The 14,046-nt window shown below is 57.7% G+C and overlaps 1 protein-coding gene across 7 annotated transcripts in view; it reads left to right on the top strand.

The window, feature by feature from the left end:
* LOC104142013 (voltage-gated potassium channel subunit beta-2) overlaps positions 1-14,046 on the top strand; it is a 48,376-nt gene that overhangs the window by 11,493 nt on the left and 22,837 nt on the right. For 4 of the 7 annotated variants that reach the window (XM_068916285.1, XM_068916283.1, XM_068916284.1 and 1 more), the window contains 2 exons: positions 8,051-8,170; positions 8,775-8,816. In XM_068916285.1, coding sequence (XP_068772386.1) covers positions 8,094-8,170; positions 8,775-8,816 — 119 coding nt within the window. In that variant the 5' untranslated portion in view covers positions 8,051-8,093. The remainder of the gene's footprint in view (positions 1-8,050; positions 8,171-8,774; positions 8,817-14,046) is intronic. The other 3 variants (XM_068916290.1, XM_068916287.1, XM_068916289.1) reach the window with 1 other exon arrangement.

The raw sequence follows: 14,046 nt of genomic DNA, 5'->3' as shown, positions 1-14,046 counted from the left end.
ACAGCGGGAGAAGGCTGCGCCTGTTTCTGCAGCAGGGACTTGCTCGGGCACGGAGAGCAGGGAGGCAGGCAGGCACACCGCTCTGCGGACCCGCCGGTCCTGCCGCGTGGCCGGGGACCGGGAGTTCGGCGGCGGTGCGGATGGATGAGGAGAGCCCGGGGTCAGTTGTGTGCCAAGGACGTGCAGTGCATGAAGATCCGATAGCAGGGGGGCTGTGTCTAGAAAATCATTTGGAAATCAGTAATTGTCATAAAGTCACCCTTTTCATAGCTTATTTAGGCTAGGAAATCACCAAGGAGGTTAGTTATCAAACCCAGTAGAAAATGGCAATACCAGGACTGTTGCCTTGAGTGGGGAGAGGTGCCATGCCGTCTCTTCCTGGCATCCTTCGCGTGAGCAGCTGTGAGCTGTGCCAGCTCTTGGGCCGGTGCTTTCCACCGCAGCAGGGCAGCAGGCCGGCCCTGTGCGCAAGGCGTCCCGGGAGCGCACGGCTGCCGGTGCCTCAGCTCTCGGGGCCGTCAGCATCACCCCAAGGGCACCGTGCCCCGTCTGTGGCAGTGGCACGCAGCGGGTGGTTAGGGAGAGGGTGCGAGGAGCAGTGCGAGCCTACGCCAGCCCTTCCTCATTACACCCTGCCAGTTCCCTGGGTCAGCGGGTCTTTGCTGGTGTGCTTCGCTCCTGACTCTGCCTTTGGGAAAAGTTCAGTTCAGAGGAACCGGAGTGACCCTCTGAAACGCAGAGTAGAGCGTGTCGCGCCCATGGGCTCCGACTCGCCTTAGTGCACGAGCAGAGCCTTGAAAGCGTTTGCCAGAGCCTCGGGGAGTGGAAAGGAGAGCCCCTTCGAGGCTCCGGCGGAGGCTGTCTGGGGAGATGCAGGAGCTGCTCCCGGCGCTCTTGTCCCCTGCCGCGTCCGCCCCATGAGCCTGGCACCAGGCTCCCGGGTGGCTCTTTGCCAGGGCCTCCCAGAGCTTCGGTGAGAGCTCAGTCCTTCCGCCACTCCAGGCAGTGTTTTCTGCCCCTGCTTAGAGCAAGGGGCGGACGGGGCAGCAGGACCCTGATGGGGCCAGGTCCCTGGTGTCCCGGGCCCTCTCAGAAGGCCGCTCTCCATGCCCATGCGTCTCGGCTTGGCCCGGGGCTGGCTGTCTGCACAAACCTTGCTTCTCCCTGATGCCTGCTCCCTTGCGTGGCTGCAGCCTGCCACTGTCACCTCCTCAAGGACTCGTTGGCCTTTGAGTTGGGAAGGGTGCTCTCTGTGCACCCGTGAGGGCGGTCTGGATCGTCTTCCCAGCCCTCCTGTCCCCACAGAGCCGACCACCCTGCGGCTTGGCCCTCCCCTGCTGCCCACGCTGATGTGTGGACTCAGCGGGACAAAAAGGGTTTGTATGTTGTCAGTGTGGAGGCACATGGACGCGAGGCTGCAGCATTGTACAACGCCATCGTGAAGGCTTCCCAGATAAATTGCTCTGCCCTTTGCTCAGACTCTCTCACCAATGAATTTTGTCTTTGGAGCTAAGGGCAGCTGTCGGGCTCCCCTGAATGCATACAATGCAGAAAGGCAGGGTAGTGTCAACATATGGCCTTGGCAGAGGCTGGAGTCCACGAACACACGTGGATCTTTCTTCTGCCTCCATCCAAGTGTGTGCTCCACTGGTATCTATCTGGTGTTATGGGTCTATTAGGTGGCCGCTCCGGAAGATCTCTTCAGCAAAGGACAAATAAATCCTTCAGAAGGAGACCTGCCACAAAACGCTTCCTGGCCTTGCTGTGAATCTCAGGTGGTTCACTTGCAAACTTTGGGCGTCAGGGTAGGAAGCTTGCTGGCTCCTCCCTAGAAGGTGCAGCGGGTTCTTTGACTTCCTTCCAGTGCAGCACACGCCTGAAGGGTGGGCTGCCGAGCGCCGGCCCACGGGCACTGCGCCGCGGCCCGGCTCCTACAGCCCTCCCACGCCCAAGTGGCCCCAGAGCAGGCTCCACGCGGCACTTCTGCGGCTTCGGATCAGTGTGGCCTACGGCTCCATGGGGGAGGCTGTCCTTCAGATAGGCTAATGTTACGCCAAATGTCGAGTTTTGCCGTTCAGCCCTCTAAACTTCAGCCAGATCCGCCCCCGTCCATAAGCACTAATGTCACATGCTGACCCAGATTAGCGAGCGCTGTGCACCGGCCTCTGCGGAGGCTGGAGCTTCGCCCTGCAAGAGCGGGTTGGCTCCGAGGTGGAGGTGGCAGCTGCAGATGGGTCGCTGCGGCGAGATCTGTGCCCGGGAGGTGCTTGCCGAGCTGCGCCGTCTCCGTTGGGGTTTGCCGTGGCAGGGGGAACGCAGCTGCTCAAAGTGGTGCTCCCGAGATCCCCATCGCGTGGTGTCACCCCGAGGCCTGGGCTGCCTGGAGCGCTGGCTGGCTGCGGAGGGCGGCTGCAGAGCCCCACGGGTGGCGGCTGGGGCCAGTGCCGGATCAGCCACTCTGCAAAGCCTGGCTTGTGCCGGCGATCGCAGAAGTCTGCCTGACTGACCCGCTGGACCAGCTCAGGGCAGAGTGGGCGATCAGCTGCTTTTTGCTGAGAAACTGTGGGATTTCCTAGAGTATTTATTACTTTATCACTTTCCTTACTGTCAGGTCTTCTTGTTTTGTTTGTATGCTCTCGCTGCTTCACGTGCGAGATTAGCATGCAGCTCTTTTCTTAGCGTTCACCAGGGAACGTGGCTCCATGTGAAGCATTTCAAGCTCTGCGATGCTCCAGCTTGGTTAATTCAATCATCAGGGAAGTGCTGGAGAAGGCAACTGACTTGTGCAAATAAAGCAGCCTAATGCGCAACCAAATCCCGTGCCGTGCTCTGCAGTGCTGGGCTCTGGGTTAGCGCTGGAGCAGCATGCCGAGGCGGTGGGAGCAGGTGGTCGGGGCGGCCACAGCAGCCTCTGCGCCGTCTGCTCTGGGCAGGGGGATGGAGGGCGATCTCGGAGGCTCGGTCCCAGCCTGGTCCACGCTGCCTCTCCCTCTTTGCAGAATGTGGCTTTTCATTCCCATTTTGCAGACAGTAGGACAAAGTCCTCAGAGGGCTCGGTAGCTAAGGGTTCGCAGCAGTGTTGAGCATTGTTTTCCCCTTATTAACCCATCCAAAGGAGGTCCAGGAAGTCCGGGCCAACAGGCTGGGCAGAGAGCCCGTGCTTCAGAGCGTGCAAGAACGTGCGTTCCCACCAGGGCGAAGCTCGCTTCTCCTCTCGGTGCCCCATGGGACATGCCCAGCCAAGGACAGGGCTCGGGCACCGCGCGTGCTGAGGATCGTTCGCTGAGCGTGCGCTTCCCAAGGCATGTTCCTCCCTTCTCCCATCCCTGGCGTCAGCCTCCGAGGCTGAAACACAGCGGCATGGTGGCCCAAGGTGGGCAAGGTCTGGGTGCTGAGGCGCTAGGTACCGTTGACAAACAAATGGGAATTTCTTGTTCCCGGGATTACGTGGCGCTTGCAGTGGCACGTAGTCTGCAGGAGAAGTCACTGGATGAGAAGGCTTCGTCTGTATGCTTAAGATTAATCCTGTGCGCAGTTTTGCCCTCTCTTGTTCCAGTCATAAATGTGTTTAAGAGGCTATATGCAGATTTTGCACTGGCATTAAGATTTAAATTTTCCCTGAAGCTGATTTTCAGGATGACAGTCACTTTCTTTTCTGATCTATACAACAGCCTTCCCCAACACCGTTCCCTAAGCGCCGGGGCCCTCCTTCCAGAGCCGAGCTGTCCTGTTGGGCAGCTGCCGAAACGTAGCGTGGCCGGCTGGGGCACGCACCGCTCCTCACCGCCCTGCCAGCGCTTCGGCAGCACATGGAGCCTCCGCCGCGTGCACGCCAGCCCGCGTGTCCCCGCTGGCAGGGCTCACACATGTAAATTCACATGCCTCTGAGTTCAGTTTCGGCTCTGCGCCGTGCGTGTGGCTGGCTCGCTCTGCCCCGTTTCTCAGCATGCATAAACTGCAGTAATGAGGCGCTCTGCAGTCGAGCAAAAAATCTGACTGGTGGCAATCCAAATACGACTGCTGCGTATGCTTAACCAGGAGCGTGGAAAAATATTTCTTTTTGCAAAAAATACGTATACAGGCGAATCGTCTTAATTTACAGATCTAAAAATGTGCCTGCTGCTGGGCGCTGCAGGAGAGGGGACCCAGCGCCTGTGCGGAGCCTGCAGCACTGCCAGCTCTGCCCATGGTTGCCTCGAGCATCCAGCTGCACAGTGTCACCAGTCGCCAAATAAGCCATAGCTCTGTTGTTTCCCTAGCCAAAAGGGAAGGCTCTTGCAGCACCTTTTCCCATAAAATAGGTACGAGCTCTTATTTTTGGCATTGCAGTGTTGCTGTTTATTTGGAGGGCAGCGGCGCCAGTCTAAATTCTCTCTGTCCATTCCTGGCTTCCTCTCGTCCACTGCTGCGCTAGGTCCGAGGTGTGCACGCGCTGGTGCCTTCGCGCTGCCCTCCTCTCCACTTCGCCCTCTGTCCGTCCGCTGGAGCAGGAGCGGCAGCGGAGCCTGGGAGCAGGGAGGCAGCAGCGGGGGGCACCAGCACTAAGGCCACTAGACTGGGATAAAAGAGGTGCTGTTAGATTTCAGCAGCTAATGTGCTCTAATGAACGAGCCTTAAAATCCTTCGCATCATCTGCTGGATGGTTCAGCAGAGCTTTGGCTCCCGGGACCTTCTTAGACATGAGTTATTTCAGGGCTCTTCGAGGACGTCTCTGCTAGCAGGGCTGGGCGCCGCAGGGGGCACGGCTAGCCGGGCTGCGAGCGTTCACTGTCGAACCTGCACCCCAGTCCCATCCCCTTTAACAAGACTGTATTTCCTTTTGCAAGAGGAGTTGTATTCTCACTTTCTGAGCATTTCAGTGCGTCTTTTCAGACTGCTGGTCACAGCACGCTCCACCTCAGGTCAGGAGAGCTTGCGTGAACCCCGGTGCTTCGTCTCCAGGGATGCTGTAGCAGGCAGGTGCTGCAGGTCGTCTTCGGGAGCCAAGGTGAGCATGGCTTAGGCCTCCTGTTGAGGAGCTTCTAGATCCAGCCCTCCGCAGGGCTCAGGAGAGCCCTCCACAGAGAAAAACACTTCTTCTGTTTGCATGCGTTACCCTGCAGAAGTTTACGCAGTAACTCTATCTCTCAGTCCTTTGCTGTGATGACAGTGAGTTGCTCTAACGATTTTGGGCAGACTGCAGGGGAAATGCGCAACTGCAGGGGCAGCAGGGGCCAGGTGCCTGGCGGTGCCTTTGGTGCAGAGGACCTTGGGTATAAAACCGCGGTGAGGGCACACGTTGGCTGCCGAAGCTACTGGCGAGCGCTCGAAGCGCCTCAAGCAGTATTTTACACCGCGGGCTTTACTGAAAAGCGAAGCCGGGTTATTCCTCTGCTGCGCGCTCCCATCCCAGCGCGCCGCCTGGCGCTGCCAAGCCGGCCGCTTCCGCAGCGTTTCGCCGAAGTGAAGCCGCTGCCCTGTAACGCTGCTGGGCTGTGGGCGGCTGGGGAAGTGTCATGATGGTGCGTTTCCTGGTCTCTAGTTGCAGTACGGTGAACGAAAGAAATGTTTCACTGAACTGCTGGTTCCCTTTTTGTGTTTTAAGACTGGTTGACCTAGAGATTCTTAAATGACTGCAGAGCTGGTTGTTTTGCTGGTGTTTTCGCTTTGTTGCTGTGTGGCTGGCTTGCAGCTGGAGAGTTCAGTTAGACTTTCTCTGCTACATCTCTCAAAGTGAAGATTTATCAGCTAGCAGTACTTTATTCTCTAGCACACCAAGCACAAAGATAACAGATGAAGGAAATAACACTGAAAATTAAAGGCAAGAGGACTTACTACGCTCAGAACATCTAGAACACATAGAAAGAACTGGTCCTGGGCTATGCATTGGTTATAAATCTCCAGTTCGCTGCCCTCTCCCTTCTCTCTGCAGTGCGCAAACTGAAAGAACACCATTCCCCAGCTAAAACTTGGAGGAACGGTGAGTCTCTCTGTGCCTTGTCCTCAGATATTCTTTGCAGCTCATTTCAGCTTCATAAAATTGCTTCTAGTTGTTTCATGGTAGACGAGCGCAGGGTCGCTGTCTTCCCGTGGCCAGCGCCAAGGCGCTGGCTGAACCTGCATCACGCGCAGGTTGCTGCTGTCTTTGGGTGGGAGCGCTGGCGTGTGAGATGTGAGACAGGCTTGAACCGCCGCAGGAACAAATGCCCGGTGTTCCTGCAGCGCTCAGCGGCGAGCGGGAGGGCAGCAGGGCTTTGCCAGGAAGCAGAGCTAGCACGGATCCCCAGCCGCACCACGGCCTGCTCTCCTTCATGGTGTCCAAAGCTGCCCTGGCCAGGCAGCGCATCCACTTGCTGGCCATGTCCTTGGCCTCAGCCGCTGCGGCACCCTGCTGCAGGGGCGCTCTCGGTAACCCGCGCGGCTCCTGGCCTTTCCAGAGGTGCGATAGCGTAGTCCTTCACCAGTCGCATCTGCCTGGAGGAGGTTCAGGGGCTCCGTGCGGCGTCTCGCTGCGCGACGAGGGGAGGGTGGAGCTGAGTCTCCTACAGAGCTCTTAAATGAAAAGTAAGTGCATCTGCATCTTTAAAAGGTGGGTGGCCGTGCGTACGCACCGGAGGTCCCCTCCAGCAGCACCACGATTGTTCTGTGTTACAGCTTTGCCTGAATACACAAAGTTTGCATGAGAAACACTCCTTCTTACAATTCCCGCTCAGACCCCAGGCTTGGTCTCTGCCAGGTACCAGGCGGCGCGTAACCTGGGGCCGAGCCCTGCCCTGGCTGCGGGCAGGCTCGGCGCAGGGCTGCAGCACGTCCTGCGCGCTCCCAGCGCGGTGCCGGGACGCAGGGCGCCGCAGGGCCGGCCGCCGCGGCTGCGATTGGGCGGTGCGGGCTGCAGAGCCGCCGGCGCCTGCTCGGCAGCCGGGCCGGGCCGGGCTGCGCGCCACCGCCGGGCGCGCGCCCGCGGCACGCCGAGCCAGCCGCGGAAGGAGCCTGGCCCCGTCTCAGTGCCCAGCTGGGAAGAGGGCAGCCCGCCACCCGCAGCACAAACGTTCATTGTCCTGGATCTGAAGAAAGGTGGTTTAAATCAAAAAAATTAAAACCTGGTAATTGTATGAACAGCAGAGCTTTCTGTGATGCTGAGAGAAGCTGGAAGCTCCCGCGCGGAGGAGGCGGTCCGGGCAGCCAGGGGCGCCCAGCTCACCCAGCACCTCTGCTGCCCCCACCCTTGGCACAGAGACTTCTCTTTTTCTCCGTTTCCTGGCTTCAGAGGCAGAGCCCGTTCCTGCCTGTGGCCTGACCCAGTTCGCCCCACGGTCTGTGCAGTAGCCCAGCAGCGTGGCCTGGGGCCTGCCGTCGTGGCTCCCCACATGGTGCCGGGCACCGGCCGCCCAGCACGGCCCTCGCTCCCGCCAGAGCCACTGCTGTCCAAGCCTGCCACTAAGTTTCCCTAAAAACCGAGCAAGGGATTTTAAACTAACTAAAAATTCACCCCCAGTTAAGCCAGAATGTGACAGGAGCCTAACATGTGAAGTATCTTTCCTGGAACTAGAGCAATCGCCAGTAATGATTTCCATCCTTGTATCTAATGCGCATGCGCTGGCTGTGTGCAGTGGGGAAGGTAACCTGCCCAAACAGATCCTGCAGGCTCTGGGTCTTTCCTGTGCCAGCCCTGGGCTCCCATCTGTGGGCACCCCCACCTAGCCAGTCGCATGCAGGTTACAGGTTACTCGGAATAAAACCTACAACACAGAGCCCTTCTCTTGGGGCTCTCTTATTGTTGGTGTCGTTTTGCCATCAGCAAAACGTTTAATTTTTCGGGTACCACCTTTATTCGCAGTTTCCTGGTGTGCTGTAAGAAGCTTTGCCCAGGCCCCAGCAGGGAGGCCGAGGGGGTGGCCAAGGGGTCCTCCTATGCAGGAGCCACTCGGCTCTCGGGGCCGGGCAGCCGTGACGCACCGGGTGCGGCGAGCGTGGCAGGCTTATCCGGCTTGCAAAGCTCTGCACAGGAAGCACCGTCATTCACACGCTTCGAAAAACTTACTATGATTCAGCTTTTCTTCCTCTTTTTCAGAAAGTAAAATAGAAAACTGATCTTGAAAACTGAGGCTGGCTCCATGTATCCGGAATCGACCACTGACTCCCCTGCTAGACTCTCGCTGAGACAGACGGGCTCTCCAGGGATGATTTACAGGTAAGTGGCCGGCCGCGCTGCTCCTTCCCGCCCAGCTCTCTGCACAGGCTCTCTTTCTTACGGGATGCCTTTTTAGGAGCTTTAGAGTAGAAGCTGCAAACCAGGGGCTGCAGCCCCTTGAGGAGCACTGTGATATCATAAAATCGCCATGGTGATTTTTGAATGTACTTAATGAAAAACCATTTCAGCGCTTGTGGAAACACATAGTAGCAAAAACGTTTTTAAGCTGCCCTTGGGCGTTGATGCCTGCTATTTTAAGAGCTGATTTCTCTCCAAATAATCCGCTATGTGGCGGGACTAGGAGCGTGCTTCCTCACTGTGTGTTCAGGCATGGTCTGCCGCACTGTCAGCCATCGCCTTGCGAGCGAGCGGCGGGCACAGGCTCTGTGTTGGTAATCCTTTCTCCCAGCCAGTGGTGCTGTCGGCCTGCTTTCACAGAGCCTGCTGCCAGGCTGCGAGGCACCGAGGCGGCCGCGAGGCGGCTGTTGCCCGGGCAGGGCTCCGGTGCTGCAGCCCAGCTCTGCGGCTCGGCCCCAGCTGGCACTTCACGGTTGTTAATGTGCTTTGTGGCATGTTTCTTCTTTCTCCTCTTTGCTGTCGGAAGCGCTAGGTATGGGAGCCCCAAGCGACAGCTCCAGTTCTACAGGTAACAGAGTCCTTTCTTTCTCATTAAAAATGCCCCCGGGAAGTTGTAACAGCCAAAGCGCGGGAAGCCCATGCCCAGAGTCTCGACCGTGTCCTGCCCATGCGCCAGGCGGTGTGGCCAGCGCCGCGGGCATTGGTGCCAACATTGCCAAGGGAACGGGGACCACCGGAAGCTGTGCGCTGCCGTTCCACCTCGTCGTCTCCTCGTCCAGTGTTGTCTCACTTTCACATTCGTACAGGTCTCTCTGAATCATTCTGCATGTTCGTCTGCGCCTCTGTGGATTAGCTGAACCATCATTTACGTTCTTCTTGTGGGTGCCCCTGATTGAAAGCGGGCTTATGCCTGGACAGGGTACACCCTGTACCTCAGGGCAGGGGTCTCCACGGCATGACACGCTCAGCCCTGCACCTCCTGCGTGTGCTCCAGAACCTGCACAGGCTGTAGCTGTCTTCCCAAGCACCGGGAAGAAGTTTGTGGGCGAGTCATGGTTTGCTATGAGAACATGAGAAAAGCCATATCCTGTAGGCTTTTCCTCTGATCGTGGGTTGACTATATGATATGGGAGAGGTAGCAATCGTCACTGGCCAAGGGGTCTGGGAAGCTGTGTCATGTGCTGCATAGGCCTGTGCCTTATGCTGGCGCACCGGTGGCTGCCAGCCTGGACCCTGAAGAGAAAAGTAAAGATCTGAGCTTGGTAATAATATGTCCTTGTCTTCCCAAGCTATGCGATAACATACATGTCCAGAACACAGGCCATAGCTGCGGGTTGCTCTGGACTTGGCTCGCTTGTCACCTCTAACAGAGCTGTGTGCGTTTTGGGTGGGTGGAAACTGCTGCGCACCTCTTGGCGTCTGAGGGCAAAGCCAGAGCTCTTAGGTTTCCCCAGAGGAGCTCGAGGAATCCGTCCAGCCCCTGTTCCTCTGGCCCTTCCATTAAGGGAAATCTCATTAACGTGTGTATAAGACAACACATTTTCTCTATCCTCTTACTGTCTAAAATGAAAAAGGCACTTTTCCCTCTGAGTACGTGTGACTAGGAGCCGTTTCAGTGCTGCCATGGATGGAGGAGCACGGCAGCGCAGAACCGACTCCCGTCGAGGCGGAGATGCTGAAGGAGGGGAAGAGGAGGCTCTTCCAGAAGGGGGGTCCGCAGCCGCCGGAGGGCTGGAAAGCAGCGCTCCTGCCTTCCCACTTGTTCGCTCCCTGCGGCAGGGTACGAACCGTAGAGAGGAGAGGGCAGGCAAGGACGGAGCCGGCTTTGTGGCAGCCTGTGAACATGCCTTTCCAGGTGGGACATTAGCACTGGTGTAAGCGAGCCCGAGCTTCAGGTGGCTTTTGGCCGTGTAACCAGATGTGTAATGGCGCTACAAAACCGCAGGCCAGCTCCTGGGGCCGGCCCCGTTCCCTGCACCACTGCGGCGCTCCAGGCTTGCGGCACCGCAAGCCTCCGGGCGTGATCCCAGGAGGGTCGCTGCCCCGTGCCAGGGCTTGGAAACGGGGAAGGTGGCACCTCGCGGGAGCTGCAGCTCCTGAGGGGGTGAACTTCTCCCGCACCCTGGCTGGGCTGGGCCTGTGCCAGGGAGCCCAGAGCCCTGGCACCAGTGGCAACCCCGACTTAGGCCAAGAAGTCAGTCTCTTTGCTCCGGGGAAAGGTTTGGAGCCATTTCTTAGTTTACCTGGCCAGGACCATGGGGCAAGTCGACACCTCGTGTTCGCAGAGTTGTTTGTGCCTGACTACAAGCACAGGAGATCTATGTGGAATAAAAAAGGACCCTTTTCAGGATGCACCTAGAATAGAGCAATCGAGTAAAACCCTCCAGTACTTGCAGTTACTAGCAGGAAGAACGCGTGCTCGTTTCCCATGCGCAGGGCAGTCATTTTCGGTATCTGTTTTCAAGCCTTGCTTGGGGAAAGAGTTTCAGTCGGAAGTGTTTGCGTTACCGATATTCCTCCTCAGCCCGGCTCTGAACCGTGCGGCTGAGGGACAGGGCACGTGTCCCGGCTCCGTCCCGCCAGAGGGGAGCAGCTCTGCTCCCGGGAGGTTTTTGGCCTCGTCACCCTGTGTCTCCTTGTAACAAGCCATCTTGGTAAAGGGGAGCCCGTCGTTGCAATGTGCCCGGCTACAGCAACCGACCTTGATCAGCTTCAGAAAAAGGAAATGATGCCAGTGTTTATAAAGTGGCTGCATATCCACAGGCTTTTAGAGAAGATGTCATGAATAATTTAGCTTCTGTTTGCTAGGAAGAAAATACCCTAATAGAACTAATGGAGTGCTGCTAAAAAACGCGACTCTGGAGGGACTTGTCGTATTCACCAATTGCTTTGGATGCTAAGCATCGACACTCCCCTAATGAAAAAACGCCAGCTGTGCTGTCTTTTATAGCTATCTGAGGAAACTCTAACCTAGAACTTTTCTTTTAATGAGCAGGATTCCAAGAAACCGGGTGAGTTTGTGCCATTGCTGAGCCTGTAGGAGTAGGTTGCCGAAGCCTTCTGGTGTTGTGCGCTGCCTGCAGCCGAGCTTGCTACGAGCGGGGAATGATTTAGGAAGTCATCTGTAGAGCCTGGTGTTTGCTTTAAGTACAGTGCCTGTTCCACTGGCGGAAGGAAGGAGCTCTTGAGTGTGTCTCTTCTCCATCTGGAGGTAAATGAGAAATAAGTCCAATTCTGGAGCCAGGGTTATCACAGCTGCTCTGTGTCAGGCTGAGGTTTGTCTGCCTGTGGACTTTCAGTGGGTAGTAAAGAACCAGCTTTAGGACCTCTTTCCTCTTTTCAGATTAACTTTACAGCAGCTTTTGTTGGCAGGCGGGTAGCTGAGAAGATTTACTGCTCAAGTTAACTCAGCATTTGCGTGGCTGATGTGTGTGTGTGTGTGTGTGTGTGTGTGTGTGTCTTTTTTTTTTTTTTTCTTTTAAGGAAGATAGGCTGTAAAATGTAAACTGCTGACTGAGGACAAGTTCCATGTTTGCCTTCTAGAAAATCAAAAGATTGTAATTCGATCAATAGGCAGCAGCTGGTAGTTTGCTCAGGTTGGAAAACTGCATTTCAAAATAGGCTACAAGCCAAAGCATCACCCACTTGTTCTACCTTTGAAGTGTGTTGTGTGTTTTAGGAGTTTTGGTGTTTAGTTGTCTCTTGTGACCTAGAAAATAGAGTTGTTTGGTGGTGGGATGTGTGAGCTTTTAGAGGCGTCTGCTCTGTGAACTCCTTGAGGAATTATCTCAGGCGCGTGGTCCTTCTTTCGGAAACAGCGGCCCCTGCTTTGGCATGCTATTGTTTAGGCTTCAGCAGCTTTTTTAGATCCCGAGCTGAAATCCTGCTTCTCATTCTTCAGTTATGATAAAGGTTTTGTTAATAAAGTGCCCGTGGATGAACCCAGAGGCTTTATGCTCTCTCTGCTCTCTGGTCATGTCGCTGAGCTGAAACTCCCACAGAGGTGGCAGAAAGGGGCGTGCAGTTCGTGAGCGCCCGGCTCCTCAGGGCCCGCCAGCTCAGCCCCCCTCGTCTCGCTTCCTGCAGTTCACCGCAGAGAGATGAAGCCGTAAGCTGAACGCGCAGCAGCGTGTGGTAGTCTCTGATTTTCCAGAGCCGTCGCAGAGCCCGGATGCCGTGGCGCGGGGGCTCGGGTGCCCGCGGAGGCGCTCCGAGGGGGAGCGCAGGGTGCCGGCGCAGGGCTTCCGTGCCAGCGGCAGCGGGAGGTGCGGGGCGAGCGCGGCAGCCCGGTGCCCCGTGCTCCTCCCCGTGGCCGCTCGGAGCTGCCATGGCCCCTGCTGGGATCGCAAAGGAGCTGGGGGAGCGAGACACTTGGTGCTTTTTTCCCCCCCTCCTCCTGGCTTCAGGAACGCAGTCTCTCTTTTTTACAGCACTTTAAATTTTAAGGCGCTTACCACGTTATTCTCCTGAATAGGAAGCGTTCTAGAAGACTTCCAAAAACATTGTTTATTGTCAGAATTCCTTGGGGGTTTTCAGTAATTTCTTGTAAGTTAATGTCTATTGATTTTTCTTCTTCCTTTTTTTTTTGAGGTCTCATTTTGATGGAAAAGTGCACTTTGCTTTTCAGTCAAACTACCATAAAATTGAGCTTCTGATAGCTACATGTTTCGCAGGGCACAGAAGTCCCCAAACCAAAAAGCTCGAGCGGCAGCAGCGCTTTGCGGTGGGGGTTGGTGATGCTGGCGCCGCGCTGAGGACGGGCAGCGAGGGTGCAGCCCTGCCGCAGTGCCGGCGAGCCCGACGAAGCCGTGCTGCGCCCCGAGGCCCGCGGCGCTGGGGCCGGTGCTCTCCAGGCCACGGGCCGGCTGGCGTCCCCACGGCGTCCCCGAGGCGGAGGAGGCGCTCCCCCAAAGCCAAGGGGCCGCAGACGCCAGAGCTGCCTGGGCACAATCCGTGTCTTGGGCCTAGGTCCCCTGTCCCTTTGCAGACGCTAGGAGCAGCGGATGTTGCAGAGCAGCAGAGGAAAGCTAATGCCCTTTCTTCCAGGCACCCAGCGCCCACGGAAGTCCAGCCCGTCGCCACAGAGCAGGGGTTTGTCTCCAGCCGTTCCCGGCAGCTCGCTCTGCAGCAGGCTATTTTCAGCTGCCCGCACCAGCTGGAAAGTCGATGCCGTGGTTCGGTGCCATGCGCCGCTGCGGCGAGGGTTGGCTCGCTGCATGGATTGCAGCAGTCTGCTGCACGAACGCCAGCCTTCTCCCGGGACGTGGCCGGCGACCACACGGGCGGCCCGCTCGCTGCGCGCTCCCCAGCGGCCTGCTGCAGCGCTCACATGGCGGGTGCTGCCAGCACCCACGGGTGACGGTGTCCCTGGGTGCGCGGCCCCCGGGGCACGAGGCAGAGCGCACAGCCCCGGCAGAGGCTTGGCCAAGCAGGGCTCCTCCTGCCTCCAGCTGCTTGCTCGAAGCCAGCCAGTTCCCAGCTGAGCCACCCTTGTGCCCTTTGCTCTTGATTCAGTAAGAAAATGCAAACCGACTGCAGCCAGCTCCGTGCAAGCCAGGAGGCAGCCGAGCCTCGCAGATCAGGGGTGCCAGGCAGAGGAGCCGTAACGCAATCTGAGCAGCCCAGTTGCAGGCTGGAGCCAGCGCGTGGCCGGGCTGCGGCCGCGGCTCGGCCGGGCTCCGGGCCGACCCGGCGCGGCCAGGCAGAGCTGCTGGGGCCCACCGCCGGCGTGCCTGTGCCTTGCAGGCAGAGCTGGTGTGGTCGGGGCGAGTCGGTGCCCCCGTGCCACAGGAGACCCT

Source organism: Struthio camelus, chromosome 21 (genome assembly GCF_040807025.1).
Source record: "Struthio camelus isolate bStrCam1 chromosome 21, bStrCam1.hap1, whole genome shotgun sequence".
In the NCBI taxonomy this organism is placed as follows: domain Eukaryota; kingdom Metazoa; phylum Chordata; class Aves; order Struthioniformes; family Struthionidae; genus Struthio; species Struthio camelus.
The sequence above is the reverse complement of the archived record's forward strand: the minus strand, read 5'-3'. Positions and strand labels throughout refer to the sequence as shown.